The sequence below is a fragment of the Camelus dromedarius genome, chromosome 2, assembly GCF_036321535.1.
Source record: "Camelus dromedarius isolate mCamDro1 chromosome 2, mCamDro1.pat, whole genome shotgun sequence".
NCBI lineage: Eukaryota > Metazoa > Chordata > Mammalia > Artiodactyla > Camelidae > Camelus > Camelus dromedarius.
In genome coordinates this window covers 27,706,878-27,723,249 of record NC_087437.1, presented here as the reverse complement: position 1 = coordinate 27,723,249, position 16,372 = coordinate 27,706,878, and the positions used below count along the sequence as shown (strand labels likewise).

Here is a 16,372-nt window from a genome sequence, read left to right as displayed (position 1 = left end):
GGGCAGGGGGTGGTCCACCTCATTGTGTTTTCATCACACACCAACTTTCAGCTCGCCCCACCTAAGAGGTGACTTGATTGCTACTTTCTCTGCTGCTGGTATCCTGTGGCCACAGGAGGTCAAAGGACACTCGTTCTAACAGTGATCTCATTTTACTTCCAGGCCAACAGGAATAAATATGAGGACTAATGTAACTCTAACAGGTATGTATCTAAGTGCCTCTTAAGTCCAACTTTATTCTATTTCAAAGTCTTATATCTAAGGGGACCTGGAATCTCCACCATATCTGGAAATAATCTATCTCACCAAGCAAATTACCAGGTTTGGCCAAAGGGCAGGGCTTTCCTTTGTGATCATTTTAATGCAAATTAATGCATATTCTTAAAAAAAAAAAAACCCTCAGGAGAGAGGATTAAGTGGGAGGAAATATGATAAGGCTAGGTTGAAACTTCCAGTTTCTGTCTTTACCATATACAGAGGAAAACCAGTTCTGTTTTTCCTCAACTTTCTGGCAAATCTTCAAATCATAGGGCCTTACCCATATCTTAGCTTCCCCACCTAAAAAAAAGGACACAACAACAAAAAGGTATGCCCCACAGCTTTCATGTGCAAAATGATTAATGAATTAATTTCACTAACTTCTGCAAAATATAAAGTGCATACAAATACTATGCAATTACAACACTCATTCGAGAAACAGTATTCCTGACGTCTGCAGTACTGAGCTACAGACACTCAGGGCTCAAGCTGAAAGTGGCGTTTTACATACCAGTAGCTCTTGAAGTAAAGTAACAATCAGGACAGAACACGACTCTCACTCACTAGGCACAACATTCACGTTTCGGATGTTCTGCCAAGGCAATCATTATATGATCTATTACTCTGAAGAAAAAAATAACTTCATGAACGCTAAGTGTGATTCTCAAGAGGGAAGGAAAAAAAAAAACCCCAAAAACCCTGATATACAAAACTAGCTGAAATGTAAAGATTCACCTTCTGAAAGCAGATAGAATATGTTAATTTAGTGAAAAGAATGGTCTTTAATGTTTTGGCCAAGTCTTTTCCAGCCCAGAGTAAACACGAAATGAGTAGGCTGGAGGGAAATCATTTCACAGTGTACAAAGCAGTTCACACGGGTGCTGCCACAGCAAAGTAAGCGGACGTGTATTTGAGGTCATTTGCATGAGTCCAACTTTGCAATGAGTAACTCACCTAGGAAGATATAAATTACTTATATAATGATTTGCAAAGGAAATGATCTACTAAGGTTGTACCAGCTGCACTTAAAAAAAAGTAGTTCTACATGGTTTGCTCATTATAGACAAATCTATTCACAGTATGCTCGACTACATTACAGGAAAATTCGTATGGCAAAAGAAAATGAATTAACACAGAACATGGGAAAATATCCCCCACATGGTTTAAAATGCCCTGCAATTTTCACATTCAAAATTTTATGCATCTAAATCTAAAAAAATATCATATGGAATACTCTTAAGTTACACAAACTGATAATAATTTACTGTATTTTTTACTCTAATAGGAGCAAATTACCACATACTTGAACAAAGTTAAAATAGTTACTATTTCTTTATAATAAATTTGATGTATAATTTACTTTACTTGTGCTTTTTGCACCAATTTATAAATACAGTATATGCAATACACAACCAAGACAGACACCAACATTAATAATTAAATTCAAAATAGCAAATACTTACCATACAAAATAAACATCAAATACATCTCTTATGAAAACCAGAGCGCTCTGGCCTTGGGGGCCAGATTCTCTGGAAACCATGTCAAGTTTGAGCACTGTGGAACCTCAGGCCAGCTGCGAGATTTTTTTTTTCTCAAGTTGGCGTAAAGTTCAGGAGAACCAGAACTGGACAGAGTCATTTTTGCCAAGTCTGGCAATAAGTAATTGGAACAATTCCACTGTGGTTCTCTCGGGCCTTTAGAATTCACATGTTGAACCTTCACAAAGACTCTGGTCAATGGTCTCACCACTGAAACAACGTTAGAACAGTTACTTCTTATGGGCTTCCACGTACCTTCGGATGGTTCTCACAGAAGCCTTGGTTTTAAGTTCTTGGTCTAAGAAGTTTACGTACTAAGCAAACAATCTGTGTCAGCACCTTTGACCACAGCAAAAGCAAAGAAAAATCCTACATAAATAAGAACAAAGTTTATAAAGTGCTTATGAGATTACCAACATTTCAAATTAGAGCAATGCAAATTAATGTCCATTTCACCACCAAAGGTGAATGCAGAGTAAATGGGTCACTTTCCTGTCAAGATCTGACAAGTCTTTCAAATCAGTAGTTTGGTCCGGCATAGGTTGCCCAAAACAAAAACAAAAACAAACAAAAAACCCCTCTTTATCATTAATGAATATGTAAGTATCTTAAATCCACCATAATTCATTCTTTCTATAACTGTGAGATTCAAAAAAAGCACCAATTTCATAAAGTCTGCTACCAGACTCTTCCTGGAGTAGGCCCACATGATCCATATTTTTCAACCTACTTTAAAGTTGAATCAAACCAAACCAAACCACACCTTTTCCTTTACTTTCTGTTTAAACGCCTTTGTATTAAATGTAGCATAAAATATAGGAAAACTTCAAAGAAATGAAAGAACAAAGGGATATTTCTAAAGATGACTAATGCATTAAATTTGATTTTCTATTTTTCAGTGCAAACACAAAACTTCACGTCTTGTCCTCTTCCAGATTCAGAAGTGTGTAGGGTGCCCATAGGGAGTCACTCCTTGCTGCGGCTGGTTACCTAATGAGAAGAAGAAATTCAAATAAAACTGCAGATGCAAAACTGTGCCATAGGTAGACGGTACGCTCCCGTCACTGCTTTCAGTTCCAGTCTCACTCGGGAACAGGGGAGCAGACCGACTAGTCAGGGAGTATCACACTAGCCCAGAGACCTCAGTGGCAGGGTCTTAATACCACAGCGTTATTCATTCTGCAGCAAGGCCAGCTCTGCGTCGGAGTCCCACCCCTGCCAAGGCAGCACAAGGCCTTGGGCTGAGGGTAACTGGCCATCAGAAATTTCTATCTCAACTAAGAAACAACTTGATGCTCACATACAAAAGGACTGTAAGTATCATAAAATATTCAAAGTTCTCAAAACTTTATAAAAGCACATCAGAAATTCTACCTTAACACTGACACTGTAACAGGTGAGAGCAAAGCTGCTTGAAGCTGGCCAGTTTTCTGCAAAGGGCTGTAGATCCTTCAGTGAGAACTGTGCAAGAGTGTGTGCACGTGAGAGTGGCTGTGTGTGTGACATGAGTGTGTGCCTGTGCACGTACGTATGTGTGCACACACAGACTAAAGAGCAGTGAGGAGGCACAGAAAAATGACACAGGCTTAGAAGTACCTACTGCTTGCCCAGTGCTGGTGGGACTACTCAAATCCAGAGGCCCCACTCACAGGGACTGACATAAACGGAGCCCTCTGGGCTTGTGCAGAGGGCGGTGCAGCTCAGTTCCTGATATGCAACAAAGGAGGCTGCCAGCACTGCGGATGTCAGGTGGCAGGATATATAATGTGGCTAAGAGGTGGGCCCTGGGAAGGGGACCATCAGAGTTCAAGTCCCAGCTGCTGGCTGAGTAACCTTGGGCAAACAAGTTAACGTCCTCATTCTTCAGTTGTTTCCTCGTCTGTAATAGGGAACAGTAATCATACCTTCTCTCACAGGATGGGTGAGGAATTAAGTGAATTAATACATGTAAAGTCAGAGTGCCTGGGTCTGAAAAAGTGCTCCAAAAATGATGGCTTAAAAAAAAAAAAGCTGCCTTTTCTGAGCTGTGGCAAACAGGAACCAAGTGTGCTCCCCAGATAGGTGCTATTCTGTAAACATCATGGCTTCACTGAAACAATTTAAAACAGAACAGGTTGTCTCAACCTTAAAATTATATCTTCTCTTTAGCCATGGAAAAATGATGAAACAATGAAATTTCAACCACACGTGTTTAGTGGACCACACTGACTGAACAGTCAGTGGAAAAGACTGATTTACATGATTTCACTGAAATTAAATGAGGAAAATAGCTTTTAAAGGGGGGAAAAAAAGAGACCTTGGTTCTGCCGTGGGAGAGACACAAGGTATAAGGGAGGTATTCCCTCTGCCCAGGAAGACAACACAGACCGCAGCCAGGCAGAAAGTTCAGACGAGAACCAAGCTGCCCCTCAGTCCTACGCACCCTGACCCACTTCCTTACAATTCCCACCAGATCCGCACCACTGCCTCAGAGTGCTCTGCTCGTCACTCGGCCTCAGGAGCACAGACTAGAGACCCAGGAGAAACTGCTGGTCCCCCCTCACCGCACGGAGGAAAATTTGCAGGACCCAGATAACAGCTGTCGAGTTGGCACCAATATTCTTTGTACCAGGGGACACACTCCCACTTGTAAAAGGATGCCCCATCCTGTGTCTCCAGCACAGGGTAAATGGTTTCACGGGAGCACGAGGTGTGCTGGCACTGAGACGAGGTCTGATGAAACAGGTGGGTGGAACTTACCCTAGAGAGGCAGCCCGCTGCACAGCGGCAGAACACCGGGGGAACACTGCCCAGAGATGCCGCCTGCCACGTTCTAGGTTTTGATTGCTCCCAGTTGCCATCAGTAAGGGAAGGATGGCGCCGTGGTTAAGAGTGGTCTCAGCCCTAGTGACCCAGAGATGGGTCTGGTGCTGGCCTCTCTGTATGAGACTTTGAGTGGCCACCTACCCTCCTGTCAGTAGACTTGAAGGCATCAGCCAAGTTGTTCTCTGGGGCATCTAGCTCTATAAGAAAAGCACCTGGCGTTCCACCAGGGTTCTCCAGATAGAAAGAAACATTCCCAGATTCAGATGGAAGCAAAAGGAAAACAGCTTCACTGAACTCAAGGAAAAGACTGGGTTTTTTTTTCCCCAGGAAAAGAAGCATTCAAACCGAAACCGAACAGAATGAGAAAAACCTGGACCAAATGGGACATGAAAACGGCACCAAGGCCCATGCAGTTTTCGGGGACTGGCTTGTTTTTCATGCCCGGGAGCCATGTGCTCTGACGGAGGGTACTTACTAGAAAGCTGCTTCTGGAGCTGCCGCACCAGGGCGGCCGTCTGCTGCTGCTGCTGGGTCTGCTGCAAGCCTTGCCTGGGAAACTGGAATCAGGAGGAAGGGGGATCAGCGCCCGTCACAGACAGGGGAAGAAAGTCTGCAACCTGCTTTTGAACTGGTCTTCATCCACGCCCCGGTCACCACCTGGGCATCATCTGAAAGTGCCCAGTCCCTTCCAAAACCCATCTCAGGGTGGTGACGTGGCATTTCCTGGAAAAGCCCTGAGGAAGGAGTCCAGCGGCGCCCAGGGGTTCAGATATCCTTGTTACCTCCCCCTTCACCAGGCGGCTGGTTAGTATCACCACGTTACAAACCATGTGCGTCAGCAAAGTGAAAGCTGTCTGGTGGGAGGGTTTGGTCAAGCACCTCAGGCAGGTCCTGCATGAGAGGAGAGCAGGGGCCTGGGTCTAGGACTCATCTGGACTGTGCCCTCCGGCCTGATGGAGGATGGAGGCCAGGCAGCGTGAGCCCAGCGAGGCCCCAGAGGACACACATGTTAAGGAGGCACTCACCCCCAGGGTCGTGAGGTGAGGGCCCGCGTGCCTGGTTCTAGCCAGTGAACTGATACAATAATCGTGGTGGTTATTCCAAAGGGGGGAAAACCTACCTGGTAGAAGCAAAATTACCTTTGATTAAAATCATCAATAGTGCTGATTTACTTTTTTCCCTTACCCTTCAAATTTCACACTGTCACTCTTCTTCCTTCTTTCTTCCCTTCTGTCCCTCCCCCTTCTTCCTGCCTGGCTTAGGATTGTCATCACAAAGGATGTGCTCCGATGCAAGGCAAACTTACCCAGATACACATCGGAATTAATGGCACTACTTCCCCACTTACCTCCACAGCGCCCCCCCCCACCTCTGTTCAGGAGGCTGTGGGTCCAGAGAGCTGACCCCCAGTGGGGCGGGGCACTCCCAGGAGACTGCAGGGCGGGAGCAGAGTGCAGTCGGGAGGAAGCAGAATAGTTTTGTTTTTTTTTTGCCAATTTCCTCTCTGTTGGGTCGGTGCTGGTGGAATGCATGTCACCCTGGGACGGCCACGGCTCCTGTCAGCAGCCCTCTCCATTTCTCTCCCTCTTCTTGCCCCACTGGGGCTGGGGGTAGTAACTGCTTCCAGCCCTGGCTGTTTCATCACTCCTAGTTTCCCTTAACCCTGCCCATACCTCTACAAACAGTATTCTAAAAACTCAATAACCCAATACGAGTACGGTATCTATTTCCTCCTCAGAGCTTGCCAATACGGCTGAAAGTAACCTGGGATTACAGCTAGGGTTACTAGATTTAGCAAATGAAAACACAGAATGCCCAGCTAAATGTGAATTTCAGATAAATAACAATTTTTTAGTTCTAAGTATGTCCCAAATACTGTATGGGACAAATACTGCATTTAGTAGAAGTATGTCCCACACAGTATTTGGGACATAATTCTGCTAAAGAGTTAATCACTGTTTACCTGAAACTCAAACTAATTGGGAGTCCTGTATTTTATTCGGCAATCCTAAATTAGAGGGCATTGCCAGGTTAATTCGTTTAAAACCGAATATTTGGCACAGCCATTGGCTCAACTCTTTCTCTCCCACTAGACTGTGAGTGACTTCAGGATAAAGACTTGGGCTTATTTCCTGATGCATCGCTAAGAATGTATCCAGCATTACCAGGTACACAGTAGGTGCTCAGTAAAAATGAACAGAATGATTCACTCTAAAGTGTCTTCAATTTCCACATAACAAGAAAGGTACATTTCCACCAATGTTACTATTTTCCCTGACACAAGGCAGGAAAATAGCACTTTTCCAATTTTTTTTTCTATTGCCCAAGTCAAGAGGAAAAAAGGAAACAAAAACTCATTTTTCAGACCTGGAAATGTCAGTGCTTTCTTTTCTATTCAGTGGTTTCTATGCTTATTTGGAAATATCACTCGATTTGTTTAACAAAACCTAATGTGGTACTAGGTAGTGTTCTAGACTGTACACAGGTACACCTTAGCCAACTTAAATCTGATGTGGTACCAACCATCCTCAGTCTGTCATCCAAAGTCCTTGTGGCAGATATGTTATAGAATTCAGCGCAGGTCCAATTTACCATGAAATAGTCATAACATACAGACTAAGCAAGGTCTACAACAGTACTCCATAATCAAACATTCAATTTCTGCAGCAAAACAGTCCTCTAGAGGTTCTAAAAATCACAGTCTGTGTATGTTGGATCTTCCCTGTTTAAATGTGATAAAGAGGGAAAGATTTCTCTGAACTCTATCCACACAGGACATGATCACGGTTTCTCTCAGCTCTGTGCCTTCGCAGACGTTAATCCCTCCTCCGAGAATACCCTTCCTGCCCCCTTCCCCCTACCCTCATGCCCCTAAAAGTCTTCCTCTTTCAAAGATCAGCTCAAGTTCTCGCTTGCTCCCTCAGGCATTTGAAGAGTGAGTCATTGATCTGTATTCTTAGCACCACACAGATGCCATTACTATCAAACATGGGGTACCAGGACAACTGCCCCTCTCTCTAGTGTTCTGGGTTTTGAGTTTCTTGGGGGCAGGAGCTGTGCTGTGTTTCTGCTGCAACCACAAGACAAAGCACAGAGCTCAACAATCAGTCAGGTCTAACTCGCCACCACGGCACAGCCACGTTCCTGCTGAACAGCAGCAACAATAAAAAACTGATGTATTTTGACTGATCCCTAAATTCCTATTTGGACAACACACATTTACTCAGGAACCTTTAATTTTTCTACTCAGTCACCACTAAGGCAAAAATGCATCACTAATAATTTCTATTTGAGTAACTGTCACTGAGTCCTTTTTGTCTCAGAACAGCTGCCATCTCGGGGCTCCCCTTTCAGCAGCAGCAGCAGACACTGACCGATTATCAGCAGCAGGGCTGATTCAGTTAGTGATGGGCCTTCACGCTGCCTCACAGCTGGTTTACATGTCTTGCCTTCCGAACTGTGTTTTCCTTTGCTTATGGATAATGTGTAGAGTTTATTTCCTTCATTGCCAAGACATCCAGTAAATGAGTTGTCCAAATCCAGGTACTTTTCTGGGTTCCAGGGACACCAAAGTGAGGAAACACAGTCCTTGCCTCCTGACAGCCGAGTCCTGACGCCTGTAACGACACTATCAGTCGGCAAGGAACAAAGTACCAAGGCAACATTGACTGCAAACCTGCACTGCCGACTGACAGGCTCCACAGACAGATTCACGCTCCTCTGATGCACAGAACACAAAGTTTTGCGGAAGAGACCACAGCACCACCCAGGCCCCTCCACTGAGCGCCTGGACAGAAGGACATGTGCTCTGGATGGCACACTCAGGACCAGCAGCCGGTGGATTTCAGTTTTTACTATGCATTCATTTGCAAGTTAACTAGTAACTTCCACTAAGCGATTTTTTTTTTTGATCTGCACATAGTTTAAAAAAAAAATTCAAAGTATCTGTCCTGTTACCACAAATCTCCCAACAAAGTCTTCCCCATCCTCCTGTAAATACTACTCCTTTCCCTTCAAAAAAAGAGAAAAAAAAATTCCAAATTTATGCAAAGGAAAGCACCATGGTTCAGTAAAGTTCAATGGACCTAAGTTCTTCCATTCAAAACTTGCAAAGCTTTCTGTTAGCATGTTTTCTGGCTCATCTGACCAGGACACCCTGAGTGTAAGATGAAAAAAAATGACAGAGCGGGATGGTGTAAACATCATTTTCTTAAAAGCTGGAAGCAGCTTTAAAAGACCATAGCCTGCCAACATATTTAGCTGAGTTAATTTAATCATAACAACTCGTATGCTTTAAAAGTATTTTTCAAGTCAAGAATAATAATTTAGGCCAAAACTAGAGATGTCAAATATAACTTTCCAGCAAGGGCACCTACTCTCTTTCTAGATGCTCTTGCTTCACGGAAGACAAGTGACTTATGTAAGCAAATGACAACACCAGAATTTCATCTGTAAGCACAAGTTTTTCTGACTCTTTCTCTTCACCGAGAAGTTCTCTTTGTTTTCTGATGACACTTTTTGAAAAAGCACCAGTTTCTGTCCTAAGTTAGCTGTGACTCTTAGGTACACCCTCCACAGCAGTGGTCCCCCTGCCTGCATGGTGTTAATGATCCCTGTTCCCCCCCACCCCTCGTGGCCCATGTCAACAAGGAAACAGTCAAAAAGCAGTGAATCAAACCCAAGTGCCTTTCCAGGTCCCCTGCATTCAACCTCCTCCTTCAAGGCTTCCCAATCTTCTCACACGCCTCCTGACCTCTGTTATGGGTTGAATTATGCTTGCCCCAAATACGCTGGTGTCCTAACCATCAGTACCTCAGACAGTGACTATTTGGAGGCGGTCTTTACAGAGGTAATCAAGTTACAATGAGGTCATGTGGGTTGGACCTGATGAGTAGTGTCCCTGTAAAGAAAGGGAAGTTTGGACACACACACACATACAGGGAGAGCGTCAGGAGAGGATGAGGCTAGAGATCAGGGAGATGTCTCTATGAGACAAGGAGTGTCAAAGATGCCCAGCAAACCTCCAGAAGCTGGAAGAGAGGCGGGGAGCAGAGTTCCCTCCCAGCTCTCAGTAGAAACCAGCTCCGCCAACACCTGAATCTTGGACCTCCCGCCTCCAGCCCAGTCATTCCTGCTGTTTAAGCCACGCCCTCTGCGGTGCTCCCTCAGGGCAGCCCCAGCCAACGAGCACAGCCTCGACAGCACTTCTCCTGCTTTCCAGGTGCCGTGCAGCCCCTCCGCAGCTTCTGGTGAGTCCAAGCCGCCTGGTGGCAGGGGGCAAGCCTGGCACGTCATCACTGCCTCGGCCAGAGTGCTGGCCTCCCCTCTTACGTACTGAGTGCGCGTCTGTCCACTTGTGAGCGTCACCAGACGGCGGGAGGGCACGTCATGGGAGGGCGGTGGCTGTGTCAGCGCTATCGCTTCTCCCCTGAGACTGCACGGGTGACAGCTCTGAATGAGTCAGAGCTGGTGTCTCTTCAACAGCTAGCTACCGCTGCGGCTCCAGCAAAGAAACAAACAGAATGAAGAACCCTGGCCAGTAACAAGAACTGGATCTGCTGGAGACGTTCATAATAAGTACAAATAAATATATTGATAATATATGTAATAAATCTTAGTGGAACTAATGAGAAGAGGAACAGTACCTAAAGATAAAAAAATATATAAAATTTTTGTTAACATGGCTAAGGCTCCGGTGCTATGGCTGTTCTAAAGATACATCATTAGAATTTTTTTTCTTATATTTTTTTTTATCATGAGAAGACCAAAAAAGAGCAATAGAATATATATCAAAATATCCCCAAACAGCAGTATTTTTGAAATTGGAAACCCATCTAAATGTTCGACAGCAGGTGGGGTGGTTACACAAGTAACAGCAGATCAACGGACTGACTTCACCGCTACTTAAAAATTACAAACGTGGACTATATTAATAAACTTAAAAGTCTATATAAATAAGTACACTATAATAAAAATATGCAAAATAAGAATGATAAGTGTAAAAATCCAACATCACTGACCATCCCAATAACTTCTAATTCTGAAATTACCTGATATCTATCATTTTAAGTGACAAATTTCTTAGCCCATCCCAAGACTTATGACACATCAACATTTCTTAGTACGAGTAACTGTTGCCTAGGTGACAATTTGGCACTCGAAATATCAAAGCAAGACACTATGCTTCTCAAGGTAGCTTTTAAAAAATTTCAGCTCAAAAAGAAAAACAGGTCATAAAAAGCCTACTGTGGATTTTACTACCCATTAGGATTGCTGTGAATGAAGGTTTCTGTTTCTGTGGAATGACTTTCCTACGAACACAATGGGGACAATCACCTGCGTGACCCGACTTAACCCACTCAATCCCAGGGATGGAAGTATTTTTAGCCAGTGAGAGAAGTACAACACGCTATAGTAAACATGTCAATATGGTCTTAGAAATCAAAATTGAAGAAGTTTGATATATATTCTTTACACAAAAAACATACTAAATATTAATGAAACTACTAGAATGAGTAGAGAGATACTAAATTCCGTTATATTAGACTTGCTTTAATTCTAGTGGAACAGAGGGACAGGGTCTCCTATCAGTTCTGCATAAGCCAGACCTCTGCTTCCAATTCTAACTAAAAATTTAAAGACAAATTCTACTCCAGCCTATAAATTTAACCTTGTGACAGAATCAAATGTTTATTTTCCCCCTACCCAAACTAACTGTTACATTTCAGGCACCTGATGTCCACATCCATTTGTGTTATGCAGCAGGAGTCTCTGAGAATAAAACTGATTTTTATAACCTAAATATTTAATATATTCCTACATGTTATGTTATAAATCAACCAACATACTATGTAGTAATAGGTAGATGAAGGTCAAAGAGAAAAACCAATGAAGGTAACTGTTAATGTCTGCTTAACTGCAAGTCAATATTTTTGAAAAGTAAAACTCATCACTTTACGGTGGCGGTTATACATCTGTGTGATTAAATATAACTTTAAGTATATAGGTTAAATGTGCAGAGAGAAAGATTTTCTTATTATTTGTGAGCCACTTTCGTGTGTATCTTTCATGTACAACGTATTTAACTACATATGTGAATCAAGGGTTAAAAAGCAGCTAAAAATGTGCAATATCCTACTGTTATATATTCAAAAGTAACTGAAGAGTCCTACATTTCATGTTTGCTTTCTTGTTAAAGTAGGTGTTACACAACCATTTCTTTATTATCAATGGCCAGCCAAAGAAGTTATAATTCTTAAATCAGTGGGTTCCTTATACTTATTAGTGAAGTGCTCATTTATGAATCTGCATTAAATCTCTGAAAAGGCATTATTATATTACAGCTATTTCCTCAGTACTTTACATACTCCTCTGCTGCTAAAATGATCATTACAGCATAAGAAGTCTTTGTTTTAAGTTAGAAAGAAAAAAGGCTAAAGATGTGTCTGGTCAACATCAAATATTCCAGACACTCAACATGCCATAATTGGTACATATTCTATCATTTATTTCTTGGCTGCCTGTAAATACCACCAGAATGCTTTGCTGTATTCAACAAAAGAGTAGGGTGACTTTAAGCTTCATTACTACTGCCTGATATCATAATATGCCTAGTGGAAAGTGAATTTTATAATTGTCAAATTTAATCTGATACCAAATGCAACTACAGAATACTGAGTAAAGCTGGAGAATTTAAACCCTCCCCAGAAGCTGCACATTTTAAAGCCAAAGAGTCAAATGTTAGGCTTCATATTTAAAACATAACTTAGAAACAGACAAATGGGGAAGAAGGGAAGGTTCTTCCTTAAAACAGAATACAAACATTTAAATGCAGAAAAAATACTGTGAATAGCAAATTATCATTTTTCTACTACCACAGTAAAAATGGATTTAGGCAAGAATGATTTAATATATGCTAACACCGGTGGGTGAAGGCGTGATGAGTAGAAGTATCCCCATAAATTAGTTAATGATTACAAAAGGGAAATCAGTAAGTTCACAGTGGAGAAATCTATCACATTACTTACACAGAGAAATTAAAGTAGTTTCACCAATCGTGTATATCCTAATGTGATACACTAAGACACATCCTGCCAAAAATGCACAATCTGAATCGAATTATGAGGAAATTATGAGCAAATCAAACAGTAACATTCTACAAAATCCTATACGCTTCAAAAATGTCAATGTTATGAAGACGGGAAAAAAAAGGCTGCAGAACTGTTGCAGATTAAAGGTAAGTAAAAAGACACAAAGGCTAAATGCAAAGTGTGATACTACACTTTGGAAAAGTGTACAAAAGGAAAAACTACCGTAAAGGGCATTACTGGTGCAAGTGACACAGTGTGCAGAAGACGTAGAGGTTATGGTGGTGTGTCGTTAAATTTCCTGATTTTATTAATTTACCAAGTTTCTGTAAGAGAATATCCTTATTCTTGAAAAAGCACACTGAAGAATTTAGAGAATGGGGCACGAGTCTGCAACTCACTAATATATACAGATCCGGGGGAAAACTGCACATGCATTTGTATATATACACACAGAGAAAGAGAAAGAAGATAATAAAGCAAATGTGAGGAAATGTTAGTAATGAGTGGATTTGGGTGAAGGGTTTATGGCAATTCCTATATTATTCTTGTAACTCTTCTGTTCATTTGAAGTTTTTTCAAAATAAAGTTACATCTTGTCCCTGGGTGGAACATTAGAGTCCGCTACCAGTATCCCACGCAAAAGCGTCCCTTCCACAGCATTTGTAAGTAACAGCTCATCTCCGCTAACAACCACCTCTGACGATGTAAGAAGTAGGCAGCCTGTGAAGGTTTATATACTACTGCCTCTGCTTGGAAAAGGACTTTTCAAGTAGGTTGCAGTACATGTCACAGACACATTGGGGGCTGGGGGGAAGCATCAGAGCTAGAAAAACTACATCCATGATAAAGAATTTCCTTAAAAATGAAGATCAAACTGGCCAAGGCAGAGGCTTATAAAATGTCCTCGAGATGCCCTGTCACAGTTAACCATGTTCCACTATCAGCCTTTTCCCACCTAACTCTACTCTGATCCCTCCTAACAGACCACAGCCCCAGCCATGCTGTTCCTTCTCTACTACAAACTGCCAAACCAACCTTCTTTCAAATCCTGTCCTGGAAGGAGTCTACCTCAGTGTTTTCCAAAACATGAGACACGCGTGTGGTAAGCCAGCTTGTCTGAGGGCTTTAGGATGTATTTAAGGGAACAAAAAGAGGCAATTTAAGGAAAGACAAGCGTAATAAATAATAAAGAAGGGGTGTGGCGCTTGCAGCAGTAAAAGCTGTTGTAAACTCCGCTGGAGAAAACGCTGACTGATGCTACGCTGGTAGCATTTCAAAATTTGATTTACAAAGCTACAGAAGTGAATTATATGATTACATGAAAATTTCATGAAATTACATGAAATAAACTGTATGAAAATTCTCACAGCAAATACTAACTGGCTGAAATTGGAGTTTCTTTTAAAAAAATAAAACTTTAGAAAGTATTCTCATGCCTCTTTGAGATTATAGTAAAAACTCAAAGCAAAGCAAGATAATATTCTAAATATATATATATAGTAAGTTATCATTTTAACACTGTTTAGGGAAAAAGCTTGGTTTTTCAATATACATATTTTAGTCCATGGAAAAGTCTCAAGAAATTTGAATAAGAAAAATGGTGTAAACTACTCAACCCTCAATATTTATTTATTTTCTATGAACACTAATCAACTGACTACGACAATAACACAGTCCTATTCTGGTAAGTTTCTAGGGAGAAACTGCTAGAGCCTATTAGGCTATTTCAGTTCTTAACAATCTTGTGGGACATGAAAAATGCAATCTGCCTTTAAAGAATCACACACCCCCGCCCCACCAAAAAAAAAAAAAAAAAAAAAAAAAAAGGAGAAGAAGAAACCCACACGCCTGGTTCCAAAACACCAGGCCTTACCAAAGGCTGCTGGGGCTGCATTGCTTGGAGACCAAGGGTCTGGCTCTGGGGCTGCGAGGACTGCGGGGGCTGGGGGGGCTGGGGGGGCTGCTGCATCTGGAAAGAAACAAACAGCATCAGACATTTAGAAGTAGGAGGTTAGTATCATTCCACTCCCCACCCCGCGACAGACCTTTCCCCTAAGTGTTCTGTTGCAACAAAAATGACACACACCTGCCTCCTCCATCTTTGCCTTGCCAAGCACTGTTCAGCCTTCAAGCACAAGACCTAAATCTGCTCCTCACCGAGCCTTCTCAGACGACTCCAGCCCCAGGGATCTCTTCTTTGGTAGTCACAGTGTTCACTGCCTAAACCACCCCACACCACCCAGGGACATCCTCTGTTCCTTTCGTGTCATTGGCTCTTCCACATGTTTTATTTCATCTGACACCACCAGGTCAGACAAGACTGCTCAGTAGTTCTCTTTTCATGCCCTATAATATCTAAAGTAACTCTTGAATTTAGATTCTTTTTTTTTTTTAAAGGAAGACATAGATGTGAGAAGTTCAGGCATAAATTACCAGCACAAAATCATAAATTGTGTCTGTGAAAGTTGGCTGAAATACCTGGCTCTTGGAGAATACTTCCAAGTCACCAAAGAAACACAGACTAGACATCCACCAGAGGGGACACCACAGAGGAAAGGAAAATAATAATACATGCTTTATCTCAATGACCTTTAAAGTCTCCTCCATCCAAACACCCAGACACTTCAGCTTGATGATGACAGTGCCAGGCTTCTTTTCATCCTTTGTATTTTTCCAACTTGGTTTGCATACTATCCCCCAAATTATTTGTCTTCTTTAGGACAAGGTAATCAACAGCTATCGCCAGATGGCATTTCTCACTAAGTGACAATAGTCATGGATTTGGAATCCTAGCTGAGTTCTGGGCGGGCCACTCTCAACGTGGACAGTGCAAGTTGGACCAGAAACACAGTGACTGCAATACGAAGCCAGTTCTCCATTGGGCTCCCCGTGAACCCTTCCAGGAAAAACCAATCCATCTTCATAATTATTAATCTGTTCCTTTGTAGAGGTAGCCAATCACCAAAAAAGGAATACATGTAATTCAGATGCACAAGCAAATCATTTCCCCTTATTTCCAAGGAATGTGTCGGTAATAAGAAAAGTATCAGGAGGACACAGCATGTTAACTGGGATAAAACGTACACATTAACCAATAAGGAAAATTTTCAAAATTTGTAGCCTAAAAAAAATTTCCAGTATAAGACAGGAAGTAGTAAATAAACAAATAATGTAGTAACTTTCCTCAGTGATTTGGAAATGAGAAATTTTAAAAGAGGGAAATATAAGTATCAGTTCTAAACCATTCTGAAACATACATTCAGAACTTGGGGAAAATTATTTTTATTTAAGAAAACATCACACTGAGTATTAATATTCATATTAGTGAGAATATTGCCAAATGAGGGCTTTACTTGCATTTTCTTATTTAATTTTCAGTACCCACTTAAGAGGTAGGCACTGTAATTATTTCCAGTTTACTTATGACAAAACTAAGGATAAAGGGGATTTGACCATGTTGGAGGGAACATCTACACTGTGAATGGGATTGGCGATTGCAGGCCACACTCCTCCCTGAAACTGATATCACACGTTTTCAATTTTATGATACATTTCTTCCCACACTTTAACCGGTGAAAACTGGAATTCAATTCATAGCATCTTATGACAGTGAAGCCCAGTTCTGTTCAAGATTTGTGTTGGCTTCTGTCAACCTGATGACACTGCCAACCAGAATTT

The 16,372-nt window shown here is 41.9% G+C and overlaps 1 protein-coding gene across 1 annotated transcript in view; it reads right to left on the bottom strand.

The window, feature by feature from the left end:
* MED12L (mediator complex subunit 12L) overlaps positions 1 to 16,372 on the bottom strand; it is a 294,791-nt gene that overhangs the window by 3,211 nt on the left and 275,208 nt on the right. The window contains exons 43-46 of the mRNA XM_031449309.2: positions 14,568 to 14,663; positions 5,080 to 5,161; positions 1,722 to 2,789; positions 770 to 850 (exon numbers count right to left, since the gene is read on the bottom strand). Coding sequence (XP_031305169.1) covers positions 2,737 to 2,789; positions 5,080 to 5,161; positions 14,568 to 14,663 — 231 coding nt within the window. The 3' untranslated portion in view covers positions 770 to 850; positions 1,722 to 2,736. The remainder of the gene's footprint in view (positions 1 to 769; positions 851 to 1,721; positions 2,790 to 5,079; positions 5,162 to 14,567; positions 14,664 to 16,372) is intronic.